This window comes from Malurus melanocephalus, unplaced genomic scaffold (genome assembly GCF_030028575.1).
Source record: "Malurus melanocephalus ecotype Western Australia unplaced genomic scaffold, MMel_1.1 scaffold_171, whole genome shotgun sequence".
In the NCBI taxonomy this organism is placed as follows: Eukaryota; Metazoa; Chordata; class Aves; order Passeriformes; family Maluridae; genus Malurus; species Malurus melanocephalus.
This window is the reverse complement of record NW_026623403.1, coordinates 1,419,432-1,438,402: the sequence shown is the minus strand read 5'-3', so window position 1 is coordinate 1,438,402 and position 18,971 is coordinate 1,419,432. Positions and strand designations below refer to the sequence as shown.

The window sequence follows — 18,971 nt, the reverse complement described above, 5'->3', positions numbered from 1 at the left end:
AGACATGGTTGCAACATTGTTAAATTTGTTTCCAAGATAGTTGTACCGTGATTGTGTATCACATCTGGAAATTGAAATGTGCCCATATGGAAAGATTTGGCATCTGCATCTACTTGTGAAGTTAGGCCATGCAGGTGATATCAAGGTTTGCAGCTTGAGAGGTTGTTTGTGCTTTAGGGTGAGCTCATTTCAAATTAGCATCCCCTGTAAGCAGAGAGGAAGGCACAAAGCTCCTGGCTGCCTCCCCACACCTGCAGCACGGCTCAGCCCTGCCTGCCTGGAGACACCTCCAAAATGTATGGAAAGTCAAAACATGTTTGTTGTATTTTGCTTCACTCTCTAAAATTCATATTACATTAGAGTTCAGATTAATTATTCTAGATTCTCTGAAYGTCTGGGCAGAAAATTTATTGCATTATTTTATTTACTGATACAAAACATTGTTYCTGATAATATTTTCCTKCTGAGGGTCATCTCTCTGTAARTCTGTATCCTTCATCCTAGCTCACAAACCCACCCTCTGCTATGCCTGAAAGTTTCTAAATTCTTTCTTGTTAGGTAAAAGAGATATTGCATATTTCCTGAACATCTTGCCTCATCCCTGAGGCTCCTGCTTTGGAGGAAATGACTTAAACTTGACTTTTGTCTCAGTCTTCACTCCATTCAATTTTTTTATCAGATCTACGCTGTTTCTTGTTTGCAGCACAAGAACACACCAGCCCCCAGGCCTGCAAGTGCATGGCTTTCCCAAAAATATGTAGTTTCAAATCATGAAAACAGGTAGAGAAAGCAGATATTTCATGGTTGCTGTACTTAACTATCATTCTATAGCATCAAATGCAAGAAACTTAGTGGTGATTGCAAACACATATTTGCTCTGGAAGCATCGGTGTGTGGAGATAACAGCGCTCATTTATCTTCACTTTGAGTTTTCTCAGAGCCCATCATTACAGTGCAGCATCTTTTCAGGCAGGCGTTTTCTAAACCAGCACCTTTTGCATTTTGCATGAGGTAACAGTCATGGTAAATAGAAAAGAGTGTTGCTGAGCTAGAAAATTGAACCCTACCAGTTTGTTCGTAGTCAGTTCCAGAAGTACAAATTTATCACAATAATAAAAAACTGTCTGCTCTAAACAAATGTATGCCTGTTATTCCTGAAGAAAATATGTGACAGCACAGGGTCTCATGCAGGACTGGGTCAGACCAAGAGTGCACTTGGGTCAGAATTCATGTTCAGTTTTGTCCACTGCCTGTTGCTTTAGAATGAAGTGGGGGAATACCGTGGCAYACACAGAGTGAATAATTTTCTCCACAAATAGCTGATTCTTTTGGCTAGGATTAACTTTGTCTCCTTACTATAAGGCTTCATAGCTCACCCAAACTTCTTGACAGCATTAGCTACTGCAGCACTGCTGATTTTCTTAGTCACAGAAATTTTCAGGTCATCTTAAACCTTGCTAAGATTTACTCTTTCGATGAAGTCTGTGCAGGAGATCCAGGCACATCAACCTTTATCTTATTTGTGGTTTGAGAAGTTTCTTGTGGTTCTAGTATTTAAGGACTACAAAATGGCCCCCCTAGATCTCTCTTTTTCTGTCTCTCTGTGCCAGTTGTCAATCCATGATATTACTTTGCTTTTTAGACCAGTTTTACRTTCCCAAACTGAATTAATTGTGTGATTTTCCTCCATTATCATGTTTATACAAAGGTGATACAAAAATCTTCATACAAAAATCTGRTTAGAAAATGTTAACGGTGAAAATTTCCTCTCTTCTTTATGAGATACTGCCATTAAGAGTACTCAGAATTTTTAGGTGTAACCAGGCTGTATGCAGAACTAGAGCAGAACAAGTACAATGTTCATTTTTGGTTTTGTTATCATTAATGTTGCCATTATAATAAAAGAAACCAGAAAAAATAAGAAGTACAGGTATAATGTCTTGAATTTTCAATCCATATTTTACATTTTCATTGACTTCTCYGTGATGAGCACCCTATTTACTAAAATGATTCTTTTCAAAGCTTTCTTAGACCACTCCTTTCTCATGTAAATGTGGGGGGATTTTTAGAGCTACATGATTTAAGCATTTTGAATGGACATTAGCTTGCAAGTCTGTGAACAATTTTTCAGACTGAAATTTTAAATATCTATCTCCTAAACTACAAAGTAGGGATGATGCTGTCTGGCAATTTATGAAAACTCCTTCAAAATTTAAAAATAATTTGTTTGGTTTTGTTTTACCGGACAGCACACCAACCTAAGCTGCTTTCAGCTGTTTGTTCTGATTCCTGTGCTACCTCCCAAGTTGTGCCAGTCTGACTGCTTGCGTCAATGGGGGGAAGAATAAAGTCTAAGATTGATTTCAGTTTAAAATAACCCTTTTTTTCCCCTGATGATGCTGAAAAAAACCATTTCTCAAGCTCCAGCCTTAAGGATTTCTATTGGCCTGTTAAGAAAGAAAAKATTTATGTCTGTGCAGTCCAGCAAGACAGGGAAGAGGAAGGTGGTTGTGAACATTGCCGTGGGAGGACAAGTTCTTTCAGGCACACTTTGTGCTGGAAAGATAGGCTTGGATTTGTGAGCAATGGGGCTGGTGCAAGGGTTTTCTCCCTGTGGTCATTGAGAGAGAATTTCTGTGTCTTCATTACAAATAAACCTGATCATGTGCAATGATATTCCTGCTACTTGTCATCCATTCCTCTCCACACAGGGATCAGCCTGGCAGTCCCCAAACACCAACTGCCCATTCCTGAGGGAAATTTCACCATCACATTTGTGGGCWTTTAAGAATCACCCACAAACTCAGGTTTTGGGAACAGAGCCAYGAGGATATTGTAGTCTTGCCAGTTCATTAGAAAGTAAAATATGTGTATTTGACAGAGTACTGAGATGGAATCTGTTTTCCCTGGCCTAAAGAGGCCCACAGACTTTTGGCAGGGGTGTCATGGAAGAGAAGATGAGAATGAAAAAAACATTACTGAACCTGTTCATTTAAATGTCTACAGTGATTTAATGTTCATTTAAATGTCTACACCCATGTAAACTGAAGCTCTGTGGTGAAAGACCAAGAAAATTATTGACTAAACCCCTGCTGAGGATGGCAAAAATATCTGAACAATTTGCTTGTTTTATACCACACAGAGGCAAGATCCTTGGTATTGCCATCCTGTTGGCTTGTAAGTTCCAGATAGTACAGGTAGAGAGCTAACTCTTCCATTTTTGTGTACTGTGCCAAATCCTAAACAGCGATGCAGAAATATTCGCTAYTTTGAAAGCAACAATATGTTCCTAATCATTTTTAAACATCATCTCTGTTTTGCAATCATCATGTTGTGTTAGTATCTAGTCTATAAAATAGATGTTGCTTTATGAGTTGCCAACAAATCTCATGCTCTTAACTCCACTATTTATGCATTCTCACTGTAATTTCTGCTTGGTGCTCATACATAAAGAGCAAGTCACTGAAGTCTTTAAACTGTTGCCCACTCTCTAAATCATCTACTTGCCAATGAAAACTAATTCTAAAGTAGTTTCTTGACTTCAAAATAGCAAACATATTTCAGGATAAGGTAAAAAATCTTWTTGCCTGGTGTTGGTGACCACTAGGTCATCCATAAAAAAATATAGTAGTGATAGTGGGAGGCTCAAATACTGATACCTGGTTTATTTCTGACAAGTGTTGCAGAAAAAGTCACTCCCCTGCAGTCTAGGACGCAGCAAGTACACTTAGGCTGCAAAATAACAGAGACAAAAACTGAATCAGATGTATAATTTTCAGGATTGAGATTTTCCATCGCCTCCAGAAATAGATTCATGTAAGAAAAATTGTTCTCTGGAAGAGCAAAATATGCAACACAATCTGATAAATGAAAATTGTACTTAATAACAAAATGGCTTTTCAGCTGACAGCTGTTTCACCAGACAATTTAGTCAGAGGCCAGATGGCCAAAGAGACACACAGTGGAAAGTAATTTCATAGGATGACTCCACAGAAGGAAAAACTCATAATTCATATGTCTGAAATGTCAAAGATTCAATTAATGGAATAAGTATGTAATTCTCAGTGCAGTTTGCTCGCTGAAAGCTGTGCTCAAGCTTGTTCTCAGAGCTCCAGTGCAAGGTGAAGCAGTGGATTYCTGGCTGAGAGCTGAGTCACACGTGGCTCATTCCCTCTCTATTTCCCTTCCTGACATCTGGTTTGGTCCACAATACCAGTCTGTCCCATTTACTGCTCTGCACCAAGTCTTTTTTTTGCCTCCATTTTGACACTGTGGAGTGATAGGAAGAAGTGAGACTTAAAACACAGGCAGATGTGAAATTTTGGAAGATGCAGCAGAGGTGAGGTTTACTGTTGCCTTGCTGAAATTGAATCTAAACTTAGGAGAACAACGTTAGTCTTTATATCTGGCAGGAAAGGCACTTTACAAAGACAGAAGATTTTTTTCTAAAAAAAAAATATAATACAGTATTTTCAAGTTTCAGCTCAATTTTTTTTTTTCTGTCACAAACTAGGTGACAGCATCATTAGTTACCACCACTGCAAGTTAAARTGTCTTCGGAAAACTCTGCCTCCATCTTCTGACTGCTCAGGGAAATGCAGGGTCTAGTCTGTAGTCTTRACTCTCAGAATCATAGAATGGCTTSAATCAAAAGAGATCTTAAAGACCTTTTAATTCCACAAAACTTTATAAATTTTCAAGACCAAAGCTTTGAATATTTGGTTGAAGCTCTATTGGTTTTAGTCATTGCCTTTGTCATTGCCAAATACTGATGTTGCTTTCTACCAACAAAGCAAATTTTCTTACAGATTTCTGAGAAAGAATTCAGGACTTTGCTTCCCTTTTTTAGTACCGTTTAATACTGCATTTGAATTCCTACATGATTCACGGCAGAAGGTTTTGACGATACAATCAAATACAGTCACGTCAAATGGCAGTGGTTTGTCATTAGTTCTCCACATACTTTTTTCTCACTTAGTGTCTGTGACTTCTTAATCCTTCTRGATTTGATACCTGCATTTCCAGTTAGTAAATTCGCCTTCTTTGTTTCTCCTTTATCCCAAAGCTCTTCATAAATAAGCTTTGACAAAAACTTGAGAGCAACAGTCAGGCATYCCACTTACTCCTTCTATTTGGATTTCAGACCCAGTGTTGCAAACAGGTGTTGAGTGCTGTACACTCACCATAAATGACAACTTATTTTTGTTAATGCAATGGGATGAGAAAATTCATTTATGCAGTCCARTATCATGTTGTACGATGCATGTGTGTCCACACAGCTAGAGCAGAAAGCAAATTACTCATTTATTTGATTGCTGATAGACAAAACAGCATGAAATACAGTTTTTCTAAATTTCTTTTCTGAACTTCCAATGAAAATATATTCAAGGCAAGGCCATGAACAGAGCAACCTTTCCACCCATATTGGTCTCATCTGTCATACTCACCTCTAACCCCTYCATTTCCCAGGACTGGAACACATTTTAGGGGGCATTCTCTGGGTCCGAAGCCAAACTCTTGGTCAAGGAAGGAGCTTTGTGTGTAGAGAAGCCAATGGAGACCTGCAGGTGACAAAAATCTACTGATGTGCTGCACTCATTGACTGTTTTTCCAAGTTTTTTGAGAAAATGTTTTACAGAACAGTAGACCATAGGAAAAAAGGCCAAATGATATCAAGTGTGAGGATCAGGATGACACAGGGGGACAGACTGCTCTCACTGTGGTGCTGCACCATGCCTTGCATCACTTATGTGTTCACAAAATGTGGTGAAATAGAGGGAAGACAGAGCCAGCTGCAAATTCCTCCTCACTATTAATTGCCTAATTCCATGTGTCCCTTCTAGGTCTCCTGGAGGATGGGAAATTGGGTCCACCAGCTGTGCCTACAGCATCAGCCACAGCTGGAATGCTGAACGCTGAGAAGAGGAACAACTGTGGCTCTCAGTGTGCCAACCCCATGGTCCACGGCACGGGAGGGACAACACAGAGACAGAATAGCTTCAGGACCACAGAGGTATGGCTATCACTGTGCTCCCTATGCCCAGCCCTGGCTTCAACCAGCTCTAAGTTACTTTTGTGAAAGCCTTTCCCTTTGCAGTGAAACCATATTTAATGTCTTGAGATACAAGAAAATGATGCCAGGGAGCACTACAGCCATGGCATAATTGAGTTGAGCAGCTCTGACAATGCTTCATGCTTGAATGGMCACAGAGCTGATGTTTTGTTTGTCAATCAGATTAACACACACTTGCTACAGTAAAAAAAGTTTCCATGCTCATTTCTTTCCAGCTCAGTCCAGCTGTGGCATCTATTGTGCAAACAATTTAGACTAATTATCTGAAAGGGAACATGTTTTCCCTTAATTGCTGTTCGGCTTCAAATATGTGCACTGCATGAACCCTGGTTCATTCAAAGTGGGACATGAAGCTTGAAAATGTCAATGGGTGTCTTTTCAAAAACTTCAGTAGGCTTTGGATCAGACCCTCCTGCCTTTTCCCCCTCACGTATATGTTGTGTACATTGTTTACATTGTGTGAATAAGGCTTTAGGTCTGTACTCATGCCTTTTTCTCTGGTCCTGAAACCATGAGCCAGACACAGTTAAGGRGATAAAAATGGGTATACCTTTGAAAGRATCCTTARGTGCACAATYCATCAARGTGGAAAATGCTGAAGTTGCRCACACGYRTGTGACGTGTATATAATTTTTATAGATTTTGCAAATTAGCATATCTGACAAAGATTYCCCAATAACAAGTTTMATAGATTGAAGTATTGAAGATTAAGTATTTACATTTAATAGGTGAAGTATATCCTCCTATACTGGCAACTTTTAGAGTCTGCCCYCTCAGATGAGGCTTGAACCCTGTTTACAAAAATCTGTCTCTGAGAGCCAGTTTCAGCCTTGGCCTCTGTGGAGAACTAAGATATCTCAGGGGCTTCAGGCTCACAGCTGGGAGACTTTTGGAAYGTTTTGCCTAGAAAAATACTGGAACTAAGTTACAATATTAGGCTACAAAAGCTACAAATATGTGTGCTAAGAATACAGAGAATATGTAAGAGGTATAAAAAAGAAAAGGCAAAAAATGACCATGGCATCAATAACAAAGACCAGCCTTCTCCTGTCACAGCTGCCTCTCACAGGTCCCCCCTTGCTGTCCTGTTTGCACAGCAGCTGCTGCAGGTTAAAGAAAGCCAAAACCTATGGCTGYTTTACTGCTTCCTTGGTTTCTCATATGAGAAGGTGTTTGTTAGGTAAAAATTTGGGGGAGGGAGACTTCCTTGTTCTCTGGGTTATCTGCAGATGTGGCAGATAAAGTTCTTTACATGGGCCTTGGCATTTCTCAGGAGGAATCTCAATTTCTAKTTTGAGAAGTGTTTGCCATGCTTTCCCTACTGTTGTTGTCTCTTCCCCTACTTTTTCAGGGGACTCTCCTCTTATTACCATATAATCTAATTTCACATCTGGAGAGGGTGGGTCTGTAAAAGTTTGGCAATCACAGAATGTGCAGCTGTGGGTGAATGTTTGTATCCCTGTGGGAATCTGCCAAAGGTACATTGCACTGCCTTCCGGGTGAGCATGAATTGAGCCTTGAGGTGTTCCCAGAGTTGAATCATGAATAACATATCTTTTACATCTAGGGTTGCCATCCGTGGATAGGATGCTCCCTGAATTTGCATTACCAGTTTGGCAGTATTTGGCCCAGCTATAGTTACAGGTGCAATATTGGCGTTCAGTCTCCTGCAGACATTGATGAGCGGCCACCGTGCCCTCAGCTTTTTCACCATTCTCCAGGGAAMAGAATTGGGGTTTTTATCTGTACAATGCTGGCTTGATTGGCAGCCCTCTTAAGCATAATTTCTACCTTTTCTTCTAATTTTTGCTGTATCTCCTTTTCATTCTGTAACTGTTTCTGCAGCTGCTCATTTTCCAAAGATAATAACAATTCAGTTGTTTTCCTGCCCTCTATTTCCTCTCTCAGATCTTGTTTCACTCTGCTATGTTTTTTTCCTAACTAATTTCTCCAATAATTGTCTTTTCCTATGCTCTGCTGAAGTGAACAGAACATTAAAATGATCTTTCTCAGTTATAAGCTTGGTTTTGCATTCCAAATCTTTTATTTCCCTCTCAAAAGCCAGTGATGACTTTAATATTCCATTTGCAGATTCAAAGCAGCATGTTCTATATATGAAATATTTGAGGGGAGAAGGGACTCTTTGATTTCCTTTTGCGTACAAGACAAGTGACCTTCCAATACTGCACAAATAATTGCTTTGCCTTTCCAGAATTTTTGGGCCAATTCCTTGCCTGTCTGGGAAGGAGCATTCATACTTCTGTAACTGTTTATCCACTGCAATTCTGTTGATTACACCGTTTTTTTTCTGTCACATAAAAACTATGAAAGGGAGACCCCCCCTATCTTGTTTTCTGTGTTATCTGCAGCAGGCCTGGGGGCTTTTCCTTTCTTACTCAGTATTCTCACTTAATTGGAGTTTGAGTGACTTTATAGACATGCAGAGCAGGTACAGGTTTTACTTCATCAGCATATGTGGGGCATGAAAAGGAACCCATATTTTCAAGTTAATGCAAATTTCAGCTTTTGGTCATTCCTTTGGCTTAATTCCCATTAGCTGCATTGTTGTAAACAGAAAATGGTTGCAACACCTCTGTGCAGTTTCATCCTTTGTTTCRTGCCTCTCTCAGGTGTGAAACAAGCTCCCCTGGTGTCCCTGCTCCTCAGGCACACACAGTTTGTTTCTGCTGAATTACTGCCAATGTGTCCACTCCTCCTTGCTAAGCTTTGTCTTTTGACATTTTTCCACAGAAAGTGCCTGAGCACAGCATGTGGTGGAGCTGCTACAGCCACCCCATAAGAAGTGGTTCCATCTTGGGAGTCACCTCCTTAAACCAAGGGGTCTGAGCAAATGAGAAAAGGAGCTTGGATTGAACTGCATTTGCTAACACACAGCAAATCAGTGCATGTCTTTTCATTTTATACCTCTGTTGTATTACTATCTTCTGTATTGCTGTGGTACAAAAATATTCCCCAGTGACATAGATACAGCTCYATCTTTCCATGAGGTACTGCACCTCCAGGTGTGCAGGGACACATTCCACAGCAGCACTGACATCGAGAGCCATGGGTTTGCTGCAAATGAAAAACCAAAATCCCTGTCATAGCCACTAGCCCACAGAGAAAAAAATAATTGGTGAGGTGGGATATGGTTGAACAAAACTGCATAATTATTAATCCAATTCGAAAAATACTTGGCCACAATTGAGAATTACAGTTATTCTGGCCTACTGTTTGAGAAAATTKTTTGTCTAAATTTGTAAGTGAATGGAAAATTATTTCTGTATTAGACTTAGAAGGAAGTATGGGCAAATTCCCACAACATATTAATAATGTGAATGCTGACTGTAATGCTGTTACTCAGTGAAGTGTGGGCTCCTGCCCTGAGGCCCTGTGACTTTGAAGATATCCTCTTGCATTTTCTAGCTGCCATATTCAGTAACATGTATCTGTGCTGTTGCAGCCCAGTGCAAAGAGAATTTCTTTTAAGTAAGCCATTTACATTATTGTCCACAACTARTGCAGGTGCATAAGAAAAGAAAATAAGTTGTCTAAACTTCCTATAGTCAAAAAAAGAAATCTATAGTCCTAGCGAGAAAGTGTAGTATCTAATTTAGGGTCCTGCTCTCGTATGCAATCCTGCACCTCTTGTTTCTCCATGGACTATTTAGAGAACCATAAGACAAGCAGATAATTTAAACACCTTACGTTTAGATGCCTAGAATTGAAAAGGTGACAATCCCCTGCAACTCAAAATGTGCCCATTGTATTCACCTGAACATTCACACTGACTACAGTTTTTCTATTATCATGACATTCTATAGAACACAATGCAATGCAGCACATGGTGCTCTGGGGAGTCTTGSCTTGTGCCATCAGCCTGTGGGCTAGCAGGGGATAAATGACATCATGTCTCATTTTGTCTCTTTCTCCTGCATCAAGCTCTAAAGCTTTCTTTGGCCTTATCCCTTGATGCTTGGTTATGTGACAGGGTACAACCTGTGCTGTCGAAAGGGAAAAAATTTGACACAGACTGTGTCTGGGAAACGTTAAGCTCTCTCATGATAGTAATGTCAAAACAACTTGGAACTAAATGATGATGATGATGTTTGATGATGATGATGATGACAATGATGAAGAAAGGAGTCCTAATATCAGTGAAGCTAACAGGATGGTCAGGCACAACAACACCCCACACTGCCCCCCCCCCCAAAAAAAAAAAAAACCAAACCACAAACCGGTGGTATCCAATTTATGCCCCTGACTGACAGTAACCTGGGTCAGTTCTCGTGGTAGTCTTTGGCATGTCCTTGAGTGAACAGCAGCACWGGGGGAGTAGATAGCAGATAGCATTTTGAATGGACATTAGCTTGCACGTCTGTGAGCAATTTTTCAGACAGCAATTTTAAATATCTATCTCCTAAACTACAAAATAGGGATGATGCCRTCTGGCAATTTATGAAAACTCCTTCAAAATTTAAAAATAATTTGTTTGGTTTTGTTTTACTGGAGAGCACACCAACCTAAGCTGCTTTCAGCTGTTTGTTCTGATTCCTGTGCTACCTCCCAAGTTGTGCCAGTCTGATGCAGGTGTATTCAGGCTGCAGAAATTTGAAATAATACACAGCAGCAAATTAACTCCAAGTGTTGTTCTGTGATATATATGTACCTTCTGCTCATGTCAGTGGAACTTTATCACTATTCTACCTGGCACACTTACCATGTAGATAGTGCCTAATTTACCTGGCCTTCCTTACCCCGACAAACAGCCTCCTGGAACACTGGCAATGCAATAACCAAACCACCTAACTCAGCTGTGTGTCTCTATCAGCCCAGAGCAGCGTGCACTTTCCCAAACCTATTCAGTTCACTGTGCATTATAGTGTGTTGCTTATGGCAACAAGCAGACAGTCTGGGAGATGGAAAAGGATAAATTTAAATTAGGGATGCACTTGCATCCCTCACACAGCCTGGCTTTTATGAACACTGAAAATAACCCAATGAAGCTCTGAAAGGTCTATATTGTGCTTGGGTCCTATATGCAAGCTAAAGTAAGTGCTACTTTAAARTTGTGTTTTCACATCAGAAACATAAAATCAAGTACTGAAAGTTCTGTCTCAGGCTAGTGGCGCACTACTCACAGCAACATCAAAAAGAACCTCTAATGGTCACTCCTCGACTGAAACCAGATTTATTTGCTGTTCTTTTAGAGTACACAAACACARAGATGATAATTACAGTCAAGAAGGTTGATCCAAAGCCTACTGACGTCCACTGCCTTTATAGCAGTTACAAAAGCTTATGTTCACAGTGAATGAGGACATTGCTCTACATCACAATGCCGTGTGAAGGATGCTAGAAGCATTCTGTTTGTTAAATAGAACTGTGTTTGTAAATTAGGGGGTAATAACCAATGACTCTTTCTATTGTCAGTGTGGAACTCACTGTACTGTTTAAAACTCTCACAGAGTAAATGGGACACACAGAAAATGTCTGCACAAGAAGTCTCCATTAATGTTACAAAAGGCATCAGACAAAGTGACAGAAGAAAAACAAAGAATTGTGCCAATTAATGAAGAAAATCGCAGGTGAGGATGGACTTAACAGTGCTTCACTGCACTTTAAATGCCAGTCACTGAAGACAWGAAGATCTCCAGGCTGAATACAGCAGGCAGCTGCTGCTGAGTGCCTTCAGAAGCAGATCCTGTGGAAACCAGCAGCAAGCACTGTCAGATCTTCAGATGTCATTTGTCTGAAGCAGTGRCACTACACAGACATACGCAGAAATTCATGCCTTTTGTTTTTTACTAACTTTTGTGTTATCCCTTGTGTACATCCTGTTCCACATTGCCATTAAGATGAGGCTGAATAATGWGTACAGCTCATCGCACTTAAAACCAGGAAAGGAACAAATGATTCTGCATTTTTAGTCATAAAGGGRTTTGAGTGTGCACATTCAAACCCAGAGAGTTCATTTAAAGCAGACACTTTTGTAAAAATCAAATGCAGACATCTCAAGAAAGTGAGAGCAAAGTCTAGTCTTCCACTAGATCTCTTTTCAACTATATGTATTGGTTATATATAGTTAAGTCATAGAGTAACCTTTCCATATATTAAATTTTCAATTACTTAGTTTTAATTTATTGTTTGTGTTGACATAATTTTGGACTAAAAACCAGTAACTTTCATATTGATCAGGCTTACTTGAAGGTCCTAGTCTTAGCTGGTAAGGAGAGTTATGGCTGCTTGATTATTTTAGGTATGCCTCTTTAATTATGTTGAAGCCCAGGCTGACTTGGAAAAAAGTTACCATTAACTCTGCATGAAAGTAACCATAATTTTAAAAGCCATATCCCAATTTCAGTTMAAAAAATTAAGTCTATTTGATAAGATATAATTAATTTGCTGTGCAGAACTTATTTAATTGCATTGCGAGCATTCTGTATCACAGTACTCTGTGATTATCATAAATACACATTTAAARGGAATATAAATATTCAGTGTAGTAATGTCCAGGAATTAAGTCAGCACATTACTACTTAATATAGAAGTAATACTATATATTTTCTGTGAGTTTGCATGTTTATGAAAATAAAAGAGGTAAATTTATTTGCCTCCCCCATCAGATATATATTTAAAAGAACTATTCAAAAGTTGTTCATAACAAATAGATGGCTTTTGAAAAAAAATCCATGTATGACCAGTAAAAAKTCCTTTTTACAAATAGGCAAACAAGCATAAATATGATTGTGAACTGAACCCTAGTTTATTTCATATAAGGATCATTTTAATAGCTTGCTGCTAGGTCTGTGAGGTACTATCCTTGTCACACAACAAGTCTATGCAGTAGGAATTCTTGTTTGTTAATTATTCCAGCAAAAAGGCGAACTGAAATACAGAGTTAGAGCCAGACTTTTGCATACCATAGCATATTCTAAAAGGATTTACTGGCAGAGAGAGTGCAGTATAAACTTGTACGATACAAGAAAGCTWCAGAAAGTGATGAATGATCCTGATGAATTAAAGGCTAAACAGGATTTTGAGGGAAGGCAAAAGGGAAGGTTTGTTGTATTAAGAAGCTGTTCTAGAGAGTGTTGCCTTGGGTGGATACCACATTAGAGTGAGTGAGTGCAAGAACAAAGGAGTTCTGGCAGTCAGATTATTTACTAGCTAAAAAGTTATGTAGTGATGATGTGCTGACCAGATGTGTCAGATGGCTTGGGTCACACCACAGAAGGAAGCCCGTGAGCTGCATGGCACATAGGCATGAATAGGCAATGGCTSATGCCAGCAGACACCAGGGAGGCAGTTCTGGGGCCTTGTGCTCAGAGCATGAGATGTGACAGGATGGTCTGTGGGAGATGGCCTCAGTACACACAGACCTCGCTCACGCTGACCACATCCCCATCAGAGTGGCAGCTGCAGAGGGTAAAAGCTGCCTGACCTGGACTGCTCGTGATAACRTTCCTGAGCTGCTCCAAGACCCCATAAACCTGTTTATATCCCAAAACTTAACTTTAAAACACTCAAAAATTGGATACAACTTCTCTGGTACAAACCATATTTAGTAATAAGCAATTTTATACACACCTCTCATRGAACACATTACTGTTCTGATTCATTAGGCAGTAACTGAAAAGAAATTACATTATGTCCTAGGTGGCTTCTTAGYGTTTGATGTGCAAACCTCTCTTGACCTTAATAAAACTAAGAGCATGTTGTGGAGATGTGGATCTTGCCTCTGCACACAGATAGAGTTAAACTTACGTTTACTTTCCTTCTACTAAAGATAACCATCAGTAGAAACAACCCATTTGTTTATAAAATAACATACCACTCTGCATAATAAGGGTGACAGAATCTAGCCTATACCACTTAAGACAATTTAMAGTTCTAAAAATAGATTCCTGTGCTGGTTTTAGTGGAAGAAGCAAGTCCTAAGGATCATCTGGTCATTTTCACTCCAAGTGACCTTTTTAGGAGTCTTATTTACAGGGTCTGTTCTTTGAGCATCATCTTGCAGATATAAATTGCTCAAAGACATAAAAGAAAATAACCATGTTAAAAGATATGGACTTTCACATKAAAGACCTGTGGGCATTTCTGTCTTATTATATGCCAAGACTTTTGAAATGTAATTTTTTCCAAAAAGATGTTATTGCTACATAATTTGTTGGATGTCCCTTGGCTGCACATGAAGATTTCTACAAGTGCACTGACACARCACACATTCTGCTGGAATGATTTGCCAACAGATGGTGAGTTTTTATGATTTATCTGAGTTCAGGTTTTAAACAGAAAGGACCGCTGTCATGTTTTCATAATTCCAACACTATGTGTACATAGGATTTTCCTCTGATACATCTTCTTCCACTATGTGAGAAATAGTATCACTTGAAAGAGGATTTTGTTGAAAGAAGAGAGAGGATTTACTGTTACCAGTTCATCATGAGGCAAATTAATCTTCTCAAACACCCAGTACAGCTTCATCTTTYGCTATTCTTTCATCTTGTCCCTTATGATTCCTTAATATATTTATTCATTTCATCGTTACTGTAGGACATTGATTGGGAGACACACAATTATACTGTGTGACTGAAATGATTTTGTACTGACATAAAAAGGAGACTATAATTATTGTGTAAGCAATATATGAGTACTGCGTTAAACATGCATTCTTGTTAGTTAAATGACTGAGATTTCATAGAAAGCAAAAAACAGGTATTTTTGATCTTCTTGGTATRTTCATATACATAGATATTCATTTGTGCATGTCTCTGCATGTGTACATTGTAATGTCTTTAGTGTGTACTTCTGCAGTTTACCCACATTTTTTTGAGAACTATAATTTCTGTTTGTAATTCTGATGCCCAAGTGTAAAATACTTCAATGTTTGAACTGAAGTCTGTTTTACATGCCTTATGAAAAGAAWGAGTTATATAATTTGTGCACAGAAATGGTATTTGAAAAAGCAGACTTAGTTTTATTTGCAAATAATGAATAATATATCTAAATTCAAACTAGACTAAYGGGAACATTTTTGTACTCTCATTTTTGCTGCAAATTAATGAAGGTTGACCTTTAACTTGAAAAGGAAAATAAAGAAACATTTTTAAGTGTCTGTTTATTACTCCATGTATTTCACATTCCTGTRACTGTGGTTCGTTTAGCTTTTCAAGTTGACATCAAAGAGTGCAAAGGTGTAATGAATGGTTCCCACCTCTACTATTCATGGAATYAGAATATTTCTGTGTCTGATGTCCTCAGGCTGTGGCTCATGGACTCCTTGGTCGTATGAAAGAATGTAAGATACATATATTCCCCATAAGAAACCGATGTATCTGCAAAGAGGGATTATGAAGTCAAAATACAATTGTACCTCTGTAATTATAAATTGGAGAGTTTGTGGTTGCTGTCATGGCTGAAGAGGAAGACACTGGGAATTCTAGACACTTTCTCTAGTAAGATGCCATGAGGCAACGAGACAACTAGAACAYGAAGTTTAAAAAAATTCTCTTATTCCTGCCTGAACTGGAGAACACAGGGTGGAGAAGTAGCTGCAGTGTCATATGACCTCTGCCATACAAAAAAACTCATAACTCTTACAGATGGCACTTTTTATTTTTTCAAAATTGCACTTAATTTTCACTTAGTGATTTGCACTTATTTTTCCTTAGTCCCAGAAATATCATCCCCATCCTAGTTGTCTGAGGCCTGGGTGTTGCCTGACAAGTAGCTTGTTCTCTTTGATTCCTGGCCAGGATGCTGACACGGCAACTGGTTTGYTTCCTGTGGAAAGGGAAGAATAATATCAAAGGAATGGCTTTCAGATGTGCCAAAAAGAAAAAGGATAGGSACACAAGGAAACCACAGTCCAGCAGTGAGGCATGTAACAGCCCATGGGAACCTACAAACATGATGATTCAAAATCTGGGATCAGACAGTGCCTTGCAAATGGAGCCCTTGTTAGTGCAAGAAGCAGCTGAGGGGGGGTCTTGTCGCAGGCAAAGCCCCCAAAGCTGAAGTTTAATGGGCTCTATTGTGCTCGAGCCTCTGGGGAATATGTGCTGAGGTAGCATTTCCAAAATTAATGCTTAGGAGTGCTACATGAGCTACAATAACSTGTACACAGCGTGTCCACAGTACTTTTCATCCCACAATGAGGTAAATATTTTGAAGAATACAATACACTGCAGTGTTTCCAAATGAAACCTTCAGTGTCCTCAGGCCAAGYGTCCCTCATTGCACTGTGCCTTCTCAGGTGCCTCCTTTCCAGATTGGCTCAGTGAAACATGTGGAAAAGGTACCATCAAGAAGTAAGATCTGCTCTAAGGAGTAGGGATGCGATACCTCATTCTGTCCTGTTATCATTTTCTGGTTTTCAAATCCTYCAGTCTGATTTTCAAATTGTTTTTTTTCAGGTCACCTGTGAATACTATCTAGTGTTAAAAGCCATTCTTCTATCCATCAGTAAACTAATGGAAAAGTTGGATCATCAATATAAGATAAAAAGTGAACTGATCCACAAGAAAATACATTTGTTGGCATATGTCACTTAATCAAGATAAAATCTAAGTTTATTCTCAACAGCTCCTTGCACAGAAAAACTCAGCAAACACTAAAATCTAGGAAATACAGTAATGCTAATGTAGAACTAGGATGTTCATAAGCAAGAAGGAARAAGAGAGACTATAATAGCTTTGCATCTTTTCCTGGAGGATTGAATACCATTTAATTCCTGAGTGTAAAATRTGGGATGCTGCTGTAAATCTATCCATTCAGGACTGTACAAAACATGTAGTTTTAGGTTGCTGTGGGTACCTGCTTAGAAAAAAAAATGAGATTGAGGGAGAAAGAAAGAGAGTGGTGTCATAGGGCACGACTGAGCCATGCTGCCAGTTGTATTAATTAGCTTTGCTTGCACACTCTTGCATTATAATCAGTATTATTCAGCTTTAATTTAATTTCCATTAACCTTTGCAAAACACCCACGTGTTGGATACAGGGAAATATGTCTGGGGTATTACTGCATGGATAGAAAGAACAGTTTGCTCACAGTCAACAAGCAGCTTAAGAAAAGGCACCATAGCAAAGCAGCAGCCTATTCTTTATCAGTTATTAGGAGCTGTCAAATACAAAAGGCATGAAAATGGTCATCTGTATCTGGTTTTACCAGGAAATTGAATACGGGGCTTGTTCATGAAAGGCAGAAAGAACTTTTCAGGTCAGTGGCTTAATGTTCAGTTTGCCTGACTCAAGGGCTGATTTGATCCTAAATCACTGGGTGTTGTGGCTTGTCCACCTCCCTGAACCAGCCCTTCTGCAGTGCAGTAGGAGTTAGACACATTATTGTATCATTGAGAGCGTATTTTTACCAATTCAGATATAGACCTGGTGAAACTAAAGCTCATGATCGCAACTGCCAAACACAGGAGCAAAATTAGTTATCATTRATTCACTGAGCAGCTACAATTTCCCCCAAGCAGTATCATCCCCTCTGRGAACTGTAGGGATGGAGAGAGTTCAATATTAATGTACATGTAAGTGCCCTGTGCAAATGATACTATTTATTTATATTTCTGATTCAAAACCATCTTTCAGAYGAACTAAYATGYTTAAAATCATTGTRGAGGCAAACACTTTATACTCACTSCTGCTSTAGCTGGGATTTYAYMCCTWATAAGRAYTTTTTATCCCTTAYCTGTGCCTGATATCATGGCAATCTYTTGACASTTCTAGAASATTAATTAACAAATACAGAAGAATAACTTCCCAGAGTATATATGAGGCCACCTTTTTCCAGCAGGAAATAGTTGCCATTGTTGCTCATCTCTCTGCACACTGCCTTTTCTTACAATGTATGAATCACTTGCATCCATGAGAAARAAGTTTCTTATGCCTTTGCCATATAGGAATTTTTCAGTTCTGCCTGATAAGCTGTCACTGGTATTTCATGTTACAAATGCATTTAGAGTGAATTTACACTGCCAAATCCCTTAGCTCCAATACGTGCTCCTGGATCCTTGTCCCAGACGGTCTGCACTGCACACGTGGCACAGGTGCATGTTGACTCCTGGTGAACACACAGAAACAAAACAACCAGTTCCCTCTGCAATAAAACTCTGCTGCTCTGGGATCCCTCCAGTTCCAAATTTATGGTCTTTTCCTGTTACCTCAGGATATCCTCATTTATGCCTGCTCAGTTCTTTGACCTGTTTCTCTCCAAATTCAAATGGGGTTTATCCCACATATTTGAACAGTCCGTGTCACTGCATCCTCAGATATATTTCTGTGCTCTCAATCAAGCAAGTCCAGGTGACCACTATTTTGACATGTATAGTATAATAAAATATATCTTGACAGTGCTCTTGGGCTGCCTGTTGTACTCTTRGAAAAGTAATAGCACCTTCCATCTCTGCTGGGTATTTGGGATGTCTTTGAGGTCAAAAKAAATAATGATTTCCATCTTCCCATGGACAAGTTTAAACTCTGCTTAGTCACACCAGTGCWATTTAATAGAAATTGTTTCTACTCTATGATTTTCTTCCATATCTCTAAAATAGCTKTTTGAAACTCAGTGGGGATAGACCTACGTGACATCTTTCTCTCACTGTTAACTGACCATTTCTCTAGCACACAGCAGAGGCAAGTTTTGATTCAAGAGACACTGATTTTCATTTCTACTAAGATAATTGTCTACCACTTTGTCTACTTTGTACATTAGGGCTTTAAAATGAGTACGTCTTGCACACTCGATACACTTTCTATTGATATAAAGTGAGTTAACTGTGGGCTAAAATCAGTGGATTTCTAATTTTTCCTAAGGTTTTTTTTATGTCATTTTTTAAAGCCTGAAAATAAATCTTCTATAATTTAAGACATTATTTTATAAACAATT

The 18,971-nt window shown here is 39.0% G+C and overlaps 1 protein-coding gene across 1 annotated transcript in view; it reads left to right on the top strand.

Moving 5' to 3' along the window:
• Positions 1-13,494, top strand: part of BAALC (BAALC binder of MAP3K1 and KLF4) — a 23,839-nt gene extending 10,345 nt beyond the window's left edge. The window contains exons 2-3 of the mRNA XM_057372459.1: positions 5,844-6,013; positions 11,542-13,494. Of these exons, the coding sequence (XP_057228442.1) occupies positions 5,844-6,013; positions 11,542-11,646 (275 nt within the window). The 3' untranslated portion in view covers positions 11,647-13,494. The remainder of the gene's footprint in view (positions 1-5,843; positions 6,014-11,541) is intronic.
• The last annotated feature ends 5,477 nt before the right edge of the window (positions 13,495-18,971 follow it).